Source organism: Ictalurus punctatus, chromosome 14, assembly GCF_001660625.3.
Source record: "Ictalurus punctatus breed USDA103 chromosome 14, Coco_2.0, whole genome shotgun sequence".
Classification (NCBI taxonomy): domain Eukaryota; kingdom Metazoa; phylum Chordata; class Actinopteri; order Siluriformes; family Ictaluridae; genus Ictalurus; species Ictalurus punctatus.
In genome coordinates this window covers 5,600,124-5,619,836 of record NC_030429.2, presented here as the reverse complement: position 1 = coordinate 5,619,836, position 19,713 = coordinate 5,600,124, and the positions used below count along the sequence as shown (strand labels likewise).

Here is a 19,713-nt window from a genome sequence, read left to right as displayed (position 1 = left end):
GAGCAACTCGGGGTTCAGCGTCTTATCCAAGGACGCTTCGGCATGTGGAGTCATGTGCGCCAGGAATCGATCCGCCAACCCTACAATTATTGGACAACCGGCTCTACCACCTGAGCCACAGCCACCCAATAACAATATGAGGAAGAAACCTTGAGAGGAACCAGATTCAAAAGGGAACCCGTCCTCATCTTGGTGATACCGGATAGTGCGATTATAAAACAATTCCCTTCTATAACGGTATACTATATAGTCCAAAAGTGCAAACTGTCTTAACAGGAACTTATGAGCAGCTTATGAGTCTGAACATCAGAGTCATTTCTGAATTCATTACACAGTAGTTTTAACTTCAAATCTACTGTATCGACCTGAAGTTATTAACTGCTCAGTGATGGAGACTTGAATGCAAACTGTTCTTAGCTACGGCAGTCCCGAGGCTATTCAAGGACGAACATCCACAGCCATCAAATTAAATACATATTGTGAGCTGCTAAAGTAGTACATATAGTGTAGTGAAATTTTGTCAATAGAAGCGTTAAAAAAAAAAAAAAAAAGCTATTTATTTTTCCACTTGCATTGCAAAACTGCATCATCTTAACATTAAGGACAGCAGCTTTAAAAGCAGAAAGTATTTTTGTTCCCCACTGCTGTGACGCCTATAGATCGAAACGTGCAACTTTGAAACCCAACAAGTTTTATTTGCATATTTGATACGATATCATATTTACAAAGCACATTCGATAACATAAGTAGAAAACATCTAGAAACATCTTTGGCCTTCATTGACTGGATAAAATTGGAGTGTGTACAGTACTGTGCAGAAGTTTTAGGCACCCTATTTTGTTTAGTGCAAACTTTGTTATAGATTTTATTTATTTATTTTATGACTTCTACATTATCGAAATAGTTTAGATTTCCAAACATTAGTTTTTAGCACAAAATTAAATGTTTCAGAAAAATGTTTGTGTCAGTAAAGAAGGCAGCATATTACGTAAGAGACACTTTTCAGAGGAAAAAAAAAATTATTGCTATTTATGGTATTTAAAAAAAAAAAAAAAAAAAAAAAAAAAAAAATGTAGAAACATTTAATTGAATTATTTTGAAGGCATCTTTGCACGTGCCTAAAACTTTTGCACGGTACTGTGTGTGTGTGTGTGTGTGTGTGTGTGTGTGTGTGTATATATATAAGTAAGGACTTAGAGGACCAACAGTGGATATTATACCTTGTTAAAAAGAAAAGAAAAAAGATGATGCACTGCTAAAGTCCAGGCTGTGCGTATCGACTTGCTGCAGTGGAGTGAGTGAAAGGGTTTTGATATCATATACAGTAGATCAGGTTTTATTCTACCTCTTTGACACCATAGTCTGCTTCATAGCCGTATACCAAGCTGAAGGAAGTCCCATGTGTAGTGGAGTCCTTTTCTCTGCTTTGTGCATCAACGTTTATTTACAGCTAATGTTAAATTATTGAGAACCCATAGCTGGTGTTTATCTGAAGTGTTTGGTTTCCTCCGGGTGTGATTTTTATGTGACGGAGGCCGTTGTCAGCAGATGAGCCGGTTTGGTGGGAATGGGTGGTTTGGTGCACGGTGAGGGGACCTTAGTGTTCGGTGTGTTAAAGTTCATCCTGAGCTGAGCCACACGACTTCCGAATTGAGAGCCGAGTCCTTGTTCTTTTACCACTCCTAGAGAGAGAGAGAGAGAGAGAGAGAGAGAGAGAGAGAGAGAGAGAGAGAGAGAGAGAGAGAGAGAGAGAGAGAGAGAGAGAGAGAGAGAGAGAGAGAGAGAGAGAGAGAGAGAGAGAGAGAGAGAGAGAGAGAGAGAGAGAATGCGTGTCAATAAAACTTGTGAAATGACATGGGTTAACCTCAACCTCAGGCTCACCCAAACATTTAATCATCTGTCCTAGTCTTGTAATGATAAGCAGTTTTTATTGGCTGTAAATCTCCTCTGCTTATAGAAAGCTTTCATGACCAGGACACAGACCAGCTGAGGATACAATATATACATTATTTCCTCCTCGGTTGCAATTAAAAACGTGTAAAATATCCAATTCTTTAAATCTCACTGTCTGTTAGCTTTTGCATAAATATCTTGCAACATTTCACTGAAAAATGTCAACAACAGACATTTCCACTAAACAGGATTTGAACGTTAGAAATGCTAATAAATTTATCCTACGAAGTCGGACTTCCTTTTACTGTACGAGATCCGTTTAGCTAGGTTTTATTTAGAAAGACCGACAGTGTGCTAGTTAGCCAACGTTAGCTAGCTATACTGATAATGAGAAGTCATCAATATCGAAAAAGGTATCAGTTAGCAAACAAAGCTAGCTAGTATTATCAGCAGACACAGCAATATATGGTATAAGATCCTCTATTAAAAATAATAGTAATAAAAAAGTATCATTAGCAAGTTAGCCAGGCTAAAATTCCTACTAGAGGACAGAAAAAAAACAATGAAATTGTCACACAGTCCTCGATTGTTTCAGTTTAAGAGACACCAAAAGGTAGCATTTTTTAAAAAGTTTTTTTCTTTAGTTTTTTTTTTTTTTTTTTTGCATTCCATAACTAAAACAGGATGAACTAGTTGTAAATTTCCTTTCCTGCTAACTAAAATTGAAATTTCTAGCAGTAGATGTGAGGTAAAGCAAAACTAGCTTTCTTACGTCTTTCTCTTTCTCGTATATTAGCTAGTTAGCTAATATAATCAGAAACTGCTAACTCAGAGTTTGCACTGGACTGATGGAAAGTTTTTCCATCATGGATAAATAAATGTTTAAAAATCAACAAAACAATAAGGTAAGCTATAGATTTACATTACATTTATTCATTTAGCAGACGCTTTTATCCAAAGCGACTTACAAAAATACAAAAACTTTGATTTGAAGTATATCAAAGTTTTGTAACTGATACTGGCAAAAAGTACAACAACAACAACAAAAAAAAAAACGCTAAGCTAAAGTGTCATCAATAACGTCTTTGAATCGAAAATCAAATGGAATGAAGCGGCGAACAGATGAGAACATGATGGAGAGACAGATGATGTTCAGATTCGGAGGAGCAGCCGGATGAGGGGATGGACTGTATTTTTAGCTTCTCCCTGAAGGCTTAGAGCCTAGAGCTAGCTCTCTCCCTTTCTCTCTTTCCATCTTTCTCTCTCTCGGAGTCTCCATCATTCTCTTCATCTTCCTTTCACTGTCACTCACCTTCTCCATCTTTCTGTTGTCTGTCTCTCTCTCTCTCTCTCTCTCTCTCTGACCATGGGTCTCACTCTCTTTCTCCATGTCCGTCTCTCTCTATTTCTGTCTCTCACTCTCAACCCAAGAAGGGTTTGTTTTCTCCCAGATGACATGATGCACCTTAAAACTCTCCTTCCCCCGCTACTCCCACTTCCTTCTCCTTCTCGCTTACGTTCTCGTTCTCTCTCTCTCCTTTTTATTTCTGTCTCTCTCCTGCTCTGTGTCTGCCCTTTGATCTGTACTTCTTCTTAATGTGTCTCTGTCCGTTCTTCGCAGCCGTGACCCGGTGACTGTGTTAGGCTGTCGCCATGGAGACTAGGGTGTAAGTCTTTTCTCTTCTCCACCAAACCCCCCCCCCACACACACACACATACACGCACGCACGCTGAAGTTCTCCTGATCTAAATGAAGGTAAAATTACACAAACCGTTCCAGAGTAGTACAATGTGCAGACGTGCGTTATATAAAGAGTCTGATACTGATGTGACCGGCAGTTCAGCAGATTTTACATATCTGAGACTGTCGGAGTTTCTAGTTTTGTTCACTTTAATATAAAACAGCTTGATAGCTGTGTGCGCAGTGAGTACTTTTATACACAGCTTCAAAAAAAAAAAAAAAAAAAAAAATTCCTCCAGTTCAACACTATTACTATTACACGAGAGGAAAAACGTGTGGTTTTCAAAATTAGCCGACAGATTGTTGGCTCTATGAAGAACCTTGGAGGGTTCTATGAGACACAAACCTACAGTAAGATGCCTTTAGGCTGCTTTGCCAAGAGTGCAGATATTTGGAGGTTTCCTATACAACCGTTTCCTTCATCGTAATCATCATCATCTTCACATTCAACTCACTGCAATGTTATATATCAAATTCATTTAAACGATTTTCAGATATTTTCCAATAAAATAATTAATTTTGATACTACTCAAGTTTCATTATGTTATACATATTTGGACATTTTCATGTTGCCAGTAATGCTGTTACACTGCAAACCCTTTTTGCATTCATTTTTTTCCTCTTTTAACTCGACACTCCCTGGTTCTTTATACACACGTATATAATCCGTAGATACCAGTTTCCATGTTTCTGTGATAGGGAAATGATTAAAACAGGAAACAGGAAACTGTGGGAACATTTAGGGAGAGTACACACAGTCGTGGGCCGTGATCAGTTGCACAACATTGCAGACAGAGCTAAAATTTACCGAGCAGACAGACGAACCCGACGAACTAGAGACTGACCGTGTGAGCGCTATTCAAGGAAGCACCGTCTACAGTGTCAGAGCAGAATTAGACCCAGCTGAGGAAAACGAATGCAAGACGCAGTTAGAACCTGCTCCTAGATCAGTTGTACGGCATCTCTAATGATTCAGGTAGGGGAGTGCTCCGCATTCGCAGTCCTGCTTTATTACATATCGTTTAGCTCATCGGCTCATTATCCTTTTATTGAGGATCATTTAGAGGAGTCATAATAGGAAGATTGTGATATTCAGCAGTACACAGCAGCAAAATTGGGTTTTTAAAAGTAGCGGGTTTAATCTCGCTGTGAAAAAAAATGACAGCTAGAAGTGATCTCTCGGACAGTTTCACTATATATCCACTAGATGGCACTCGTTTCTCAATACACATGAAAAAATTCGCCAGGTTCACACCACAGCACAAAGTTGTTTACTTCAGTAAATAACGTGGCCTCTTATTTCAAGCTCATTAATAATAAAATTTTTTAAATAAAAGATTATTACTACTGTAATATTTCAGCTATTAATTTTAGTCCTATTAATGAACTCGCTATGGGAACACAATGAAATGTGTTTCACTCTTGAAGGAATTCTGACTAATCCCACCCACCTGCGATATTTTCTAAACACACTTAGTTTGTAAAAAATGTTAAACAAAATTAGTCATTTTATCCACCATGACGATAATCAATATGAGTGAATGAATGAATAGCTGCACACCGACTTGTTAAACAAGGCCTTTCTTTGTCTCATGAGCTTCACATCTGACCGTCCCTTACTCCTTGCATGCGTTTAATTTGGGGTACAGTAAAGCTTAAACGTTTAACTTTGCACTCATTTACCTCTTTCCTGTACGTCTTGCTCCACGGCACTTTTCTGCAAACCCATCTGGTTCAGTCTCGTCACTGCAGATGCCTCGCTATCCGCCCTGTATGATTTGGGTGTTCTGAAATTTGAAGAGTCATCCTTTTGGTTCTTGAGCTCTTCTGTGGAGTGACTGTTTTGTTGCTGGATGTCTGGAAGAGTATTGGAGTGGTTCATCCTCTCCGTTTTCTGTAAATGTAACCATATACAGGAAATAAATAAACACACAGACACTGGGTACAGTCAGTATGAAGTATAGGCCATGTACAGCTCAAACGCATGATTGAAACAAGTGTAGATACAAGCGATTTCTGCCAGTTGGTTTATTTTATAGGTCCGGCTTGGCAGTGTAGCGATTATGATATTGATATTATGATAAATTATGTCATGATTCACACTTACTACTTCTCTTTCGAACAGTGACTCAATTGTTGCTTAGAAATTGGATGTTAAAATCAACATCTTTCTTTTTTTCACCCTCCTCAAATAATTAATGGATTTTTTTTTTTAAATAAATGAATAAATATAAATCACGGAAACCACAGTATTTTGATGTTACGCTGTCGTTTTGAAGGCAGTTTGGTAGTACGTGTTTTACATGATGGAGAACGTCTCACTTGTTAGATTTTTGCCATATTGCGCATAAACAGGTGTGTGTGAATTTAATTTCAGGGTACTCATGGAAGCCATGCATTGTCAAACACACATGGTGTATAGGCATGTTAAATGCAATCTCAGCCTCAGATGCTTCGTCCAGGGGCTACAGAGTGTCTGATGTTCTACTTTTGTAGACATTTCTGGACACAAGCTTCAGAATCTGGACCTCTATCTAACATCACTTTCAGGTCATACAGTTTAAACTGAAAAGAAGAACGCTATAATCACATGTTCATTTAAATTGCTGGTTATGTTTAATGAACATGGGAATGGCTTGATTATTACACATAATTACAAAAAACAAAAACAAAAAAAAAAAACCACCAGGTTGGAATATAGATGAAATTTAATTAAGCTGTATTGAACTGGTGTACTTATACATACGTTGAGCAGTAGCTCTACCCCAGGCGTACTGCGGTCCTCCTGGATTACTCGGTTGTCCAGGCAGCTTTTGAGATGACTAGTAATCTGAAGCCTGTTCAGAAAAAAATAAAATAAAAAATAAAAAAAAGAGACACTGCTGTGAGAGTTTATCATTGCAGGAATTTAAAGGAATTACATCAAATGTCTGCCATTTTCCTCTTCCCAAAATGTGTTTGATCAACCAGGACCTGTCTGGTGTCTTCTTTACTTTTGTGCTGTAGCTACAGGCGAACGTAGTGAGCAAATTAAGGGTAGTCCATCGAACCTAAAATCTTTTCTGCAAGTATTTGTTTCATATCCAATTTGTTGGACATGCTATGGTTTAGGACCCTTTATAAACAACAGACAAACTTGCGATTATGTTATAAATCTCTCTCTCTCTTTTTTTATTTTTATTTTTATTATTTTTTTTAGGGCAGATTGGAATCATTTCCTTCTCTAGACCAATTCTAAAAGATAAAATTGTATTGGAAAAAGTAGAAGTTATGCTGATGATACATTTCTACTTTAAGCATGTATTTGTAAAGTAGTCAAAAAAAAAGTTTTTTTTTTTTTAACATAAAAGTTTTGAAGACAATAATAAATTACATTTATGGCATTTGGCGGACGCCCTTATCCAGAGCGACTTACATTTATCTCATTTTTATACAACTGAGCAGTTGAGGGTTAAGGGCCTTGCTCAAGGGCCCAACAGTGGCACCTTGGTGGGATTTGAACTCATGACCTTCTGATCAGTAGTCCAATGTCTTCACCACTGCCCAGAACCTTAACAATAATTTGGATTTTGTCTCTTAATATTTTTTTAAATAACTTCTGATGATACATTATAATATGGACTGCTATTATTTAAGACAATTTTGTACTTGAGAGCTTTATATAGCACTTACTATGCGATTTGTCCAGCAAGCCCCTTTATGAAAGTAAGATTGGAATGAATCCACATCATTTTTATGCACGTTATTCATTTCCTGTTACCTGAACAAGCTTTGGACACAAATACAGACTCTCTGTGTGTGATTAAGCAAAACTATCTTTAAGTAAAACATACATATCATTTGAAGCAATTATGTGAACATTTGGACATTATATTTACAGAAAGAAAAAAAAAAAAAAAAGACAAGACGTCTAATACTTGCTACTACTTTAGGCCTTTAGCTGCAACACAAAAAGAAACAAGGGAATTTCAGACATGTCTTGGTATGAGGTAAGGGGGTTCACTGTATGTCATTTATCATTTATATATTACTTTAAATTGTATGTGTGTGTTAAAATGTGCCTGATTCTTGATAAAGTCAACAACAAAACACTGGAGAGTAGAAGCAAACAACCCGCCTTTTTCTTTTTCAATAATTAGCTGGAATGAAAACAATCCTTCTGCTGCCATTCAAGCTCTTTATTCTCTGAATTACATGCCATTTGCTTGAGTAGGTTCATCATGTTACTTTCTTGTGACTGTCATTGACGTGAACAATGACCTTTACAGGACTAAAATAACCTCATCACTAGTGTACACCTGCTATTCAGGAGAGGTGTAGCCTGTTTTCCTGACCTCCCTGTTACCTCAAAGTGACGCCATACCTGTTGGAGGTGTTGAGGTTGTTCTCGTGCTTTTCCCTGAGTCCAGACAGGAGGAGTTTGGACGATTTGAACTCATCCGTCTCACCGATAACACACACTTGCACGTCTCCATCTCGTCCCAGGAGCCAATTCACTTTCTTAAGAGTGGCTAAAAAAAAAAGAGAGAGAAAGAAAGAGAAAATAAATAGAATCCATCATACCTCATTACATCAGATTCAGACCTTTACACCACACCTCATACACATCAGGGTTATGTGATGAATCTGTGATGTCTCAGATGCTCTGATGTTGCACACAAATAGCAAGTAGTATTTGAGAAATTTAGGTGCCAACTAATTAATATAAATTATTTTTAAGTGATGAAAATGCGATAGGAAAACAAAAAACAAAACAAAACAGACAAGAGCACTAGTGAAGAGTCGTTCACGACTGAGTCGGCTCTTTTACTAAACGCTGATAGAGAGTCGACTCGTGAAAGGTGAGATGTGTTTGAGTGGTGTGTATGGGACGGAAAAGAAGAGGAATCGCTGGTGAAAATACCACCAACTCAGTTTAGAAGAAAAATGGCAACGAGCAGTTTGGAAACTAAAAGAGTCGACTCTTATCGGTGACCCAAATGATCTGACTCCGAAATTCGCATCAAAAATAAACCACAGAGTCACCACCAGAGGGCGGTGTGATACAACAAACGAATTGTTTTACCAATTGGGCGAATTTGATATTCCGGTTACATGGCTTTAACACTACAACAATTTGTGACAATATAAAAAATATTTAAAACAACTACAAAACACCACCTACATTAGTCCAATAGCTGTAATAACAGTACAATTTTAGAGATACTAGCATACTGGATGCATCTACCTTGTAGTTATCCTCAATAGTTATTTTATTAAAGTAAATAAACCATACAGCTCATTTTGCAGGTGTTTAATTAGAGGTTATGGATGAGTAGAGGGGCTAATCCTGGCCTGAAAGCATACAAGGTGCTGGGGCTGGTGATTTCAATGGCCTCCTCCATCATAACATCTAGCATTAAGCCGGTGCTGAATGAGCTCAGGTAAGTATGGATTCATTTACATGTATATGTTTTCAAATTCAGAGTCTTTTATTTAAAAAATAAAGAAACAAACAAACCAACCAAAAAAGAAGACATTTGTTAGTGATTTTTTTTTCTTGGGGGGGATTTTCAGTGGCAGGGGTTTACTAACAGTACTCTGAATAGATATTCTGTATTCCTATATATTTCCAGTGTGGATCTGAGAACAGCGAGTTTGTAAATCTGACAATGCCTGGAAATTAAGGGTCCTTCTTCTTCAATGTTCAAGCACTCCTTCAACCACAACTTTATTTATATTTACAGCCATGCATATTGAACTTGTTCTATTCTCCTTAGTGATACAGTAATGAATATCACTATGGTGCTGTAATACTTAAAGCATTTGCTGCCTGTAAGGTGAATTGAAATTGCAATGAAAGCATGGACAAGCATTAGTTGTTTTTTTTTTACCCAACCAACCCCGCCCCTAGTGATGAAATGCTGTCCTTTGTCCTTGAAAGGCAACAAAAGGCATAGAGCTAAAACTGGGGGTGGAGCTTGTTTCTGGGCCAGAAAACCATGTGAACAGAGACAAAACAAGAAACTAGGCAACTCGATTATTCCAAGTCATAGGTACTTTTCAAATGATGAGTATTTTAGGCCTAGATATAGAATTAAAATTTACAAATGGCACCTTCAAAATGTGTGTGTGTGTTTTTTTTTTTTTATCATTTAATGTTTTCTGAAAATGGTGGCTGAACTGCAGACTTAACAGATGCTGCATGTTAGGTTTTTATTTATTTATTTATTTTAAATATATGGGTACCATAAGTCTAGAGAATATTTAAAACCTAAAATTAGGACATTTATTGTTACTTTAATTATTTAATTTAAAAATTAGTATTTGACTACACACTCTAAAGATGTTCTATGTTGAATTTTTGAATGCATGAGGTAGCTAAAAATTATATTATATATTACACTATACATGTACATGAAGAAGACTCTAATCAGCTTCAACATTTGTTTTCATAAGGAATCTTAAATTCTGAGTATTATAGGTTTAGGGACACTTAAAATTGACAAACGGCACCTTTAATGTGATTTTTCATTTTTTTAATGTTTGTTATTTAACGATTTTTGACCCTTGAATTTTAAATCTACCCAAGCTAGCCAAACAGTTTTTTATTACTCGGTTTGTGTATGTAAAAATACAACTGAATTGGATTTTCAACACACACGCTCAGGATTCCTTCACCACCCCATTACTGCATGTAATCTACATGTTTTTCTTCATTAGTGCGCAGGTTACCCTCCACCGTATTCCACTGTGACATAACCGTATCATATTGCGCACAACTAACGTCAGTGTCTGCTCAAATGTCACATGATTAGGGATCATTAGTATGGTTGTGTTTACATAACACTCTAAAGGGAAAGATACCTTCAAAACATCAGGGACAGCATGTAGCTTAACAAACACAAAACAAAGCATTCCATGATCGGAGTCCAGGTTTAGAGAGGAATGGGCAGTGAGCATTCAGCGGATCAGGTAAAATTCAGCAGGCTGGAGTGTGTTACAATGAGAAGTTATTGTTATTATTGTTACTAAAGAAACCTGGTTCACCGTGTGATGTAGGCATGTCAGAAAGTGATAAAGATAAAGACGTATGGATAGGAGAAATGGGGGGGGGGATGCATGACATTAATTCTCTGAGACACAATCTTCATAACTCCTTGATCTTCAGGATCAAAAAATAAACCTACATCCACATACTCCATCTCATACCCTCCAGGCCTCATGGAGATCACCATGCCCCTAATTAGCATGATGAATCAATCAGGACATTCATAACAACAAAATGCTACTGATGCCAATGCAAAAGAGCATACACGCAAACAACCTTTTTACAAAACACAAATGCAAATCTTTAAACATGCAAGAACTGCACTGGGGAAGAAAGAACACATACAAAACAAATGTGCCATGAAAACAAATCAGCAAATAAAAAGCAAAAAAAACAACAACATCTGTCCCACAAATACAAGCATGTAGGATTATAAGCACAAGCTATCCTGCTTGGTTCTGAATGCAGACCAGTTGCTGGGTACATCTGCCATGTAGTTACACACACTGGTCATTTTAACAAGTACATGTACCAAATGAGGAGTACAGGAGTCAGTATTGGCCCTTTTGGTTTGGTGTTTGATGTAATTTTATGAGATTCAGCTCGGGTACTAAGAGGACGCATGTGTCAAATACTAGTCCATAATCAGAGCTCTGATATTGGTATTGTATACAAATGGGCCACTTATACTTCAGACTGCACTATAACAGTAAGTTTAACTGACAAAATGGACAAGGACTGTAAATACAAGTTAAATGTACCAAATACACTGGCAACTCAGTGTAAATAGATATAAAATCTTTAATAAGAATTTTTAAAATTCCTATCAAAAAAAGCACTGCACAGCCTCTTTAAGGGTCATGAAGGTTACGTTTGCATTTTACATTCTATTTTTGAAATGCCACAGTAGAGTTAGATTTGTTTATCAGTCATCCAGATCACCGAAGTGTCTTGTTCTAGTCAATCAAGGTGACCCGACTTAATCTTAAACAGTTTTTGCCCGAGTTACTTCCTCAGTTTTGCTCCTCATAAGAGGAACTGATGGGTAGAACTTGGATGAACTTAAAAATAAATAAATAAATAAATAAATCGTAACAAATCAAGTCATGTTGACGTCATGTTTCATAGAAAACAGTCTAATTTATCTAATTTGCTTGTTCCGTTCTTTTTTTTTTGCTTGCAAGTTTTCTATTTTGTATTCTATATTTACGGATGTGTGTTGTGTTTCATACGTGCAGCTACTTTCAGATTCATGCCTGTGCTTTGCACAGATTAGCACACGTGTTAAATTTTTTAGTATGTGGTGTACATAGGTCACATTACTATGCCACCATTACAGTTTGGCAATTTGTAAACACACAAACAGCGCATGTGAAGAGCAGGGTCGCCGTACTTTTGGATAACGAGGGCGTGTGCACATGTACATGTCTTCCGACGTTGATCGCGTCGTTGGGTTTAAATACACAGAACTCATTTGTGTGTTTGAACACTTGAGGAGCTGTATTGTATTTCAGCCTGAGGCATAAAGTCAGGGTACATAACGTCCAGACTGAGTGCGAGAGACAAAGAAGGAGACCACTGAGTATGTATCTTACACTTAGGCAAGTGAAGAGATCTCCCAGGTTTATTTTTAACACATCTGACAACACACCAAACAGCAAGGGGTTCAATTTTCTTGCAACGTTATCGCGGAGAACGTTGTTATATTTGGATTTTTAAGGGCTTCACCTGTTGCGGAATAGGACAGGTGCAAACTCCAGTTTCACACTACTGTGTACACAACTCGTCAGCCAACAGAAACACCAGCAGTGTGTCCAACCAGGTCAGATATCATACCTAATGCTGAGTCAACATCTACTCAGACCACTGATGCAGTGCTGACGCATAGAATGCACCAACAAAAGCATGCTTTACAGACCGACTCGGACTAATAATAAAAACAAAAAGACAGAGCACAATAAAGAGCACTATATTCAGCAACGCGACCAGTGACGCGAATTCAACCTGAGCTCAACAGTACTACAGACAGGAAGAGCCTCAACCCAAGACCAACCCTGTCTAATAGAATACGCACAAGTCACAAACCACATGATTATGTAAGAAACAAAAAAAGCATCCATTTGTTGTGACGCTTTTAGACCACAAATCACTAAAAACGCACTTAGTTCTAAAGATAGATACAGACACGCAACGTTTTCTAAATTAGAAATCGGCATGGCAGAGAATGTGGATGTACCAGATTCCTGAGATTATGCAGGTCTAATATGGTTTTCTTTCTTGAGGAACATGCCCCCAAGTTCCCCCTCGAGATATTCTGCAGGCGAGATGCTTCGCATTCCGCACATCCTCACCTATTCAGCTGTTGTGCTCCTTATGGTGTGTACGCCAAGCTAACCCTCATTTGAAAAATAAAACAAATAAAACCATTACAAACATTTCAAACCTGTAAGGTGCAACAGGAGGCAAAAACAAATGCCATTTGATGCTATTTAGCTACAGTTTGACATGCAAGCAGACTGTGAGAGAGTTATGAAAAGCTTGAAAGGAATTCAAAAGGAGTTTGGTTATGATATAAAGACCAAATATGGTATGCATGTAAAGGGGAAAAAATGAAATAATTTACTTAAATTAAAATGACATGTGATGCTACATAATTAAAAATGATGGCACCTGCAATTTCAGGGCCTAATAATATTTTGAGGGCATGTTAAAATGCACCATTTTCACACAATCATGTGCATATGTGAAATGTATGTGATTTCTTTTTTGTTAGGGTGAGAGAATTCAAAGCTTTTTCAGAATTATACCTAAATATTGATGGCACTTTAATGGCATGCAAGATATCAGAGAGGATTTAAAGGATATTTAATTTGTTTTACTTGAGATAATGAAGGAATGTCTGAAACCTAACACGCTAAACATTTTGTCCAAAAGGTATGCAAAATCCCAAGCACTCAACTGTATATACGTCATGGGAGATGCCCAGGAAAACAGGACAGGGTTTGTTTAAAGTGTTTCAATGCCGCTACAGCTGGAGAACATCAGATCAGTTAATGAATCCCAACAATCTCATACTAAACTCTTATATTTCCTGTTAAATCATAACAGATGTGAAGAGATAAGCACTCATGTGACGAGTGACGCTCGGCTTTATATCTGATGACTGTAGGTGATGTTCTGATGTGCTTTAATATGTTTTGCTTTGGGTAAGGTCACAAAGGGTCTAATCATGCTCTAGGAGTGAATCCAAAATACAAGAGCATTATCTCACTGACCCCCTTTTGAACGTTATCTAAAGCAAAGCCAATAGTTTGGAAGGCTGTACTTCAGGACGAATGGCAGTGATACATTTAACGAACATACTGAGAGGTTTGTTATATTGTGAGAAAAGCCTTACATTTCTTTGGCCTGGGCTTCTCCATCCTGCCTTCCTTCTCTTCCTTCTCCTCTCTCTCCTTCCAGCGGCGAACTTGCTCTTCTCTCATCTTCAGGAACAGCGTCTTCTTCTGCTCCTCGTTGAGAGCCTCCAGGATGTCCGGGTCGACGTACATATTTGTGAGAATTTGCTGCAGCATATTGGATTGTGTGTATGGGGCCCGGTACAAAGTGTTTGTTAAACACGAGAACGTGTATTTGCAGGTAAACAGGAAGCACTCGTGCAAATGTGATTGTTCAGTTTTGTCCCTCTTCCTTTTCCTCTTCTCAAGAGAGAATTACTCCCATCCTCCTGCAGCTGGCCCCAATTGTTTCAGCTTTGCTCATTCCTGGCACGCACGGTCACCGTATATTGGTGTGTTTTCTGAAAAAGACAGTCAGGGAAAGAAACAAGAGGAGGAAGAGGAATCAATTACAACACTGGTGTTATTTGGCAGGCTTCCATTTCCCCCCCGGTTTAACTCTTGATGGAACAGTTTAATTAAAAATGGCATCTTTGTGGACAAATGCCACAGATAAACATTATTGTGTCACCATGACTCAAATTTGTTTGTAACTGTATGTAACTGCTTTATCTTGGTCATGGTGGATCTCAGGAACACTAAGCCTGAAACAGGAATACATCTTGGACAGCAGGGCACCATGCACACACATCCATAACTATGGGCAATTTAGAATCAACAATCCAGAGGAAACCCACTCGAGCTCAGGATAAAACCCAGGGAGAGGCTGCAACACTTTGCCCTCCCACCATGAGTTGACCAAAGCAACAAGCCCATTTTTAAATTAACCCAACAGCAAACCTCCAAATCACAACCACTGTACACAGCTTTTAAAATCCAACATCAGAACCAATGCAAAATATAATGGAATATTTGAAAGTATCCTAACACCAGGGCTGTTTCTAGCTATAAACTGTACGAGTGTTTATTTAATGCCCCCAAACCACAGAGGGCCCTGCGAATAAACAGGCTACTTTAATCTTTAAAAGGAACACCTGTACCCATGCTCATTCATGCAGTTATCTAATCAGCCAATCATATGGCAGCAGCACAATGCATGAAATCATGCACATGCAGGTCAAGAGCTTCAGTTAATGTTCACATCAAACATCTGAATGAGGAAAATAAGTGACCTCAGTGACTTTGACTCTAGCATGGTTGTTGGTGCCAGACAGGCTGGTTTTAGTATTTCAGAAACTGCTGAGCTCCTGGGATTATCACACACACACACACACACACACACACACACACAACAATCATTGTTATTTACAGAAATGTGTGACAAACAAAAATCCAGTGAGCAGCAGTTCTGTGAGCAGAAATGCTTTGTTGATGCGAGTGGTTAGAGGAGATGGGTTCAAGCTAACAGGACCTTTACAGTAACTCAAATAACTATGCTTTACAACCATGGTAAGTAGAAAAGGATCTCAGAACACACAACATGCTTATCCTTGAGGTAGACTGGCTACAACAGCAATAATACTACTACACTACTACTTGTCTATTGATTTCATTGTCTTGTAACAAAATACAACCAGGTTTCACTATTCCAAAATAGACCTACACTTTTATTTTTTTCCTTTTTCCCAGAAACCATGAGGGAAAAGAGACTTTTGCTCATGATTGTATCCTGGATAGGGAACTGGAGCAAGAGTGCATGGATATCATTAGAAACCATTTAACATGGATGAGAAAATGTTTATAACATACACACACAGGGCCCTGATATATTTCTCCGTCTCTTTATGTAACTTCGCACCTAACATTCTTTTCATATATTTTGACCTGCTTTTCTTACAGCCCTCAGGCCATCCTCTGAGAGAACATCGAGTCCTCTAGGCAGATGGTGCTCGCTATACATCAAACCATCCTTTGCCTTTTAGCCTTAAGCTCTTACCGATCAGGCTGCATGAGTGTCTGAAAGTTAGAATATGTGGAGAAAGAAAATCCCAGAACACACTACATGCTTAACCATGAGGTGGATGGGCTACAGCAGCAGCAGACCACGTTGGCTTTCACTCCTGTCAGCTAAGAACAGGAATTTGAGGCTACAGGCACAGACTCACCATAACTGGACAGCTGAACATTGAAAAAAGCACTAGGGGATATACAATTATCTCAATTTCACAGGAAAACTGTGGATGTGGCAACACTGAAGCTAATATTGTTCCATTAGGGAAAAAAGGTATTAACTGCTACTTTTGTATGACAGCTTAAAGCACTTAAAATCCAACAGGAAGTGGATAAATATTTACATTTTGGGGTGTTCCTTGGCAGCTAAAAAGATCATTTTATTCCATGTTTAATCTATTGAAAAAAAATGACAACAAAACAAACAGTTACTCAAGTTGGAGTATTACTCAACACTAGCTAATACTTCCTTTAGCTTTAGAAGAACAGAATATAAGGTTATTTTCTTGCATTCCTTGTTTGCAATTAGTGTCAGCCCAATACCTGGACTGTATCAAGGGTCGTGCTGTGATGAAGAGACCATACTACTTGTTTTTTGTGTGTTTAAATATCTATGTTAGTATTGTCTCAAAGGTGTTTGAGAGTAATGCTGGGTGATTAATATGGACTCAAAGAGCAAGTTAGCTAAGCTGTAGATTAAAATGAAATGTGTGCACTTTAACTAAAGTGTCCTGGGCAGCTAGTTAAGCTAACTTTGTGCTTGATAGTCTGCTAACAATTTGGTCAGCTGTTTACTGTGTTTAGGCACTTAAATACTAAAAGGGCACAGTATGAAACTGTTTGTCAAGCTGTTGATCAAATCTTGCCTTGTTGTGACTTTGTAGGCTTTGGTTATGTTGATTTATCTGTCTTGCTAAGATTACAGAGTAATGCTCTCAAGGATGCTAGCTATTAGATAACGATGTTTGGCTTTAAAGTTGCCAGCTTGATTTTTAGTAACATTAACCTGTCTGGCTTGCAAAATATTCATTCCTCAAAATCTCTTCTAAAGAGCTTCAGACCGTCAAGTCAGCTTTGTTAGCACAAAGGCTAAAATATAAGTCTCTTTCTATATTTAGTTGATTATGATTGCAGGTTAAATGGACACTAGACAGTTAAAAAAACAAAACAGAACATGGTAAACATGCATATTGTATGCTCGCAGTTTAAGTGCTCATTTAGGGATTGTGCTGGGTTTGTGAGCATGACCTCTGTTTCATATGATCCCAGCTGCGTTTCCTGACCTCTGTGTGTAGTGACAAAAGCCAGTCTGTTTCAATACAGTCCAGTTTCTGTCCTCTCAGGGTTCTCTGGCCTTTCAGCTGCTGCTGAGCCACTCTTTTCTCTCACTCAGTCGCTTTATTTACTCATTGCTCATTATCCATTCATCCACTGGCTAGCTGTTGGTCTGGTTTGCACAGTTTACAGGATCCTCCTGCAGTCTCCATTTTCAGTCTTTCTGATTCTTTGTCTGATGGTCACACAGATCAGAAAAGCTCCCCACGCCTTTACAGCACCACTCTTTTCAAAAGTAAACTTCACCACACGTATCCTCCTCTGTGAGCTTTTCACCAAGACAACAAAGCCAGTTCAAGTGCAACACCACAACTTTTTTCTTTTTTTCGCCTAACACTTACAATAACTTAACAATGTATCTGGAACAACAATCATAACAGCTCAGTGTTTTAATCCCAAGGCTAAGCAGGAAAAGCTGTGCAACATGCAGAAACATCCAGCTGAGACAAACAATGGACTACAGCAAGACTGAAACATTCACAATGTTCAAGACAACATACCAAAAAAAAAAAAAAGACTGAAAGGACTTTTGTTTTGTCTAACAAAAACAAAACAAAGAAAAGTAATGCTAAGAGGAGTAATAACTTCATACATTTTTTTGCTAAGAGAAACGAAAGCAAAGACATACTCACATCCAGAATGAAAGGCACAGAGTCAACAGGAGTTAGTTTGTGTAGTGGAATAGTATAAGTGTGTGTGTTTCTCTCACTCACGCCTTTGTATGAGTGGTGTGGTGGGGAGTGACATCACAGCTTTTCTCTTTGTTTCTCCTTCCCGCCTCCTTTCTTTCTTTCTCTCTCTCTCTCTCACTGACACACACACACACACACACACAGAGTCTCCTCCCCCTACTTAGAGGTTCCTTGGCTTTCTGTTTTTACTTTATACCTAGAGATGCATTTAAAATTTATGAAAGGTGCTATATTAAAGCTTATCAGTATTATTATTATTATTATTATTATTATTATTATTATTAATTGGTGGTACAGTAGCATTGCCTCTTCACAGCTCCAGGAATCAGTCCCGAGCTTTGGTCTGTATGGCGTTTTGCATATTTTCCCTGTGTCTTTGTGGTTTTCCTCATGGTTTTCCGGTACCCTCCCACCTCCCAAAGACATGTAAAAGAACTGACTCCTCTTAATTGCCCCAAGGTGTGAAAGAGTGTGTGGATGGTGCCCTGCGATAAACTAGTGCCCTATTCTGGATGTATTTCTGAATTCATGCCCAGTGCTCATGAGCTCCACCGTGATCAAATGAATGAAAAGTAGTTGTATTGTGTATCGTTATCAGGTTCTTAAATAGCCTCTAGATCATTCATCCTCTTATTCGTAATGTTACTGAGTCTATTTACACCCTACTTTGTACAGAGCAATACTCCAGCTTATTTCCACTTATTCATATTGTTTTCTCCGTACTTATATTGTATTTTGTGTATTCTATTAATCTTTATTAACTACTTTTTCCTGGGAAGGGTCACTGGTAGATCTGGAAGATCCAGCCATTCATTTTGTCCTGCAAGATCCTAGACCTGGTTCTAGTCTCAATCAGATGCCCTGTGAAGAAAAATAAACTAATAACATTTTCTCCCCTATTTATAACTGTATTTTTTTCCATTGGGAACTCTTTCAATATTCCAAATCTCCAGTTTCTTTTTAAACAAACGATAGGTACACTTCCCTGTGACCTTTATAATAATTAATTATCACCCATAATAAAAGGAGGAAATCATTTTCTATTAAAATTGACTGCTCTCTTCCTGTAGCGATTGGATTCAGTCCTAAATACACATCAAGTCCAGGAAACTGATTTCTCCAGAGGTGGTGAAACAGCGGATAGTGTTGCCTCCGTGGTTCTCTGGTTTTATCCTGAACTCGGATTACTCTCTGTATCATGCATTCTCACTGTTTCTGTGTGGGTTTCCTCTGGGTTCTCTGGTTTCCTCCCGCTTCCCACAAACATGCGAGTATGTGAATTGGCTATGCTAAATTGCCCCTAAGTGTGAATGTGTGTGCGTGTGATGTAGTAGTACATGGGACACCAAGATGCATTCCTGCCTCACACCCCAAGTTCCTGGCACAGGCTCTGGATTCACCGTGACTCGGACCAGGATAAAGTGATTACTGAAGATGAATGAATGATATTCTCTAATAACTTGTTAGTCCACCTTTGTCTTTATAACTGCTTCCAAGCTTTTTCATATCCTTTTAACAGCTTGTGGAGCCTCTCCATTATAGTAATCTGTGTTATTACTCAGCCAGATGCATTTTTCAAATCAAAAATGCAAACCAAGAGGGCGATGCCAAAACTACTTCAGACTACTTTTCGATTGATTTTACTGTCTTGTAACAACATACAACCATGTTTTG

General features: G+C 38.2%; 1 protein-coding gene across 2 annotated transcripts; it reads right to left on the bottom strand.

The window, feature by feature from the left end:
• Window positions 1-671: 671 nt before the first annotated feature.
• Window positions 672-18,135, bottom strand: zgc:92242 (uncharacterized protein LOC436899 homolog). 2 transcript variants are annotated; one of them, XM_017486175.3, is made up of 6 exons: window positions 17,980-18,135; window positions 14,062-14,463; window positions 7,998-8,145; window positions 6,381-6,471; window positions 5,318-5,528; window positions 672-1,682 (listed from the first exon to the last, which is right to left on the bottom strand). In XM_017486175.3, exons 2-6 carry the CDS (start codon window positions 14,237-14,239, stop codon window positions 1,522-1,524), a joined length of 789 nt encoding a protein of 262 aa, XP_017341664.1. In that variant the 5' UTR covers window positions 14,240-14,463; window positions 17,980-18,135; the 3' UTR covers window positions 672-1,521. The 2 variants fall into 2 exon arrangements, with proteins under 2 accessions (XP_017341664.1, XP_017341665.1); XM_017486176.3 differs by having other exon boundaries at window positions 18,061-18,079.
• Between the last annotated feature and the right edge of the window lie 1,578 nt (window positions 18,136-19,713).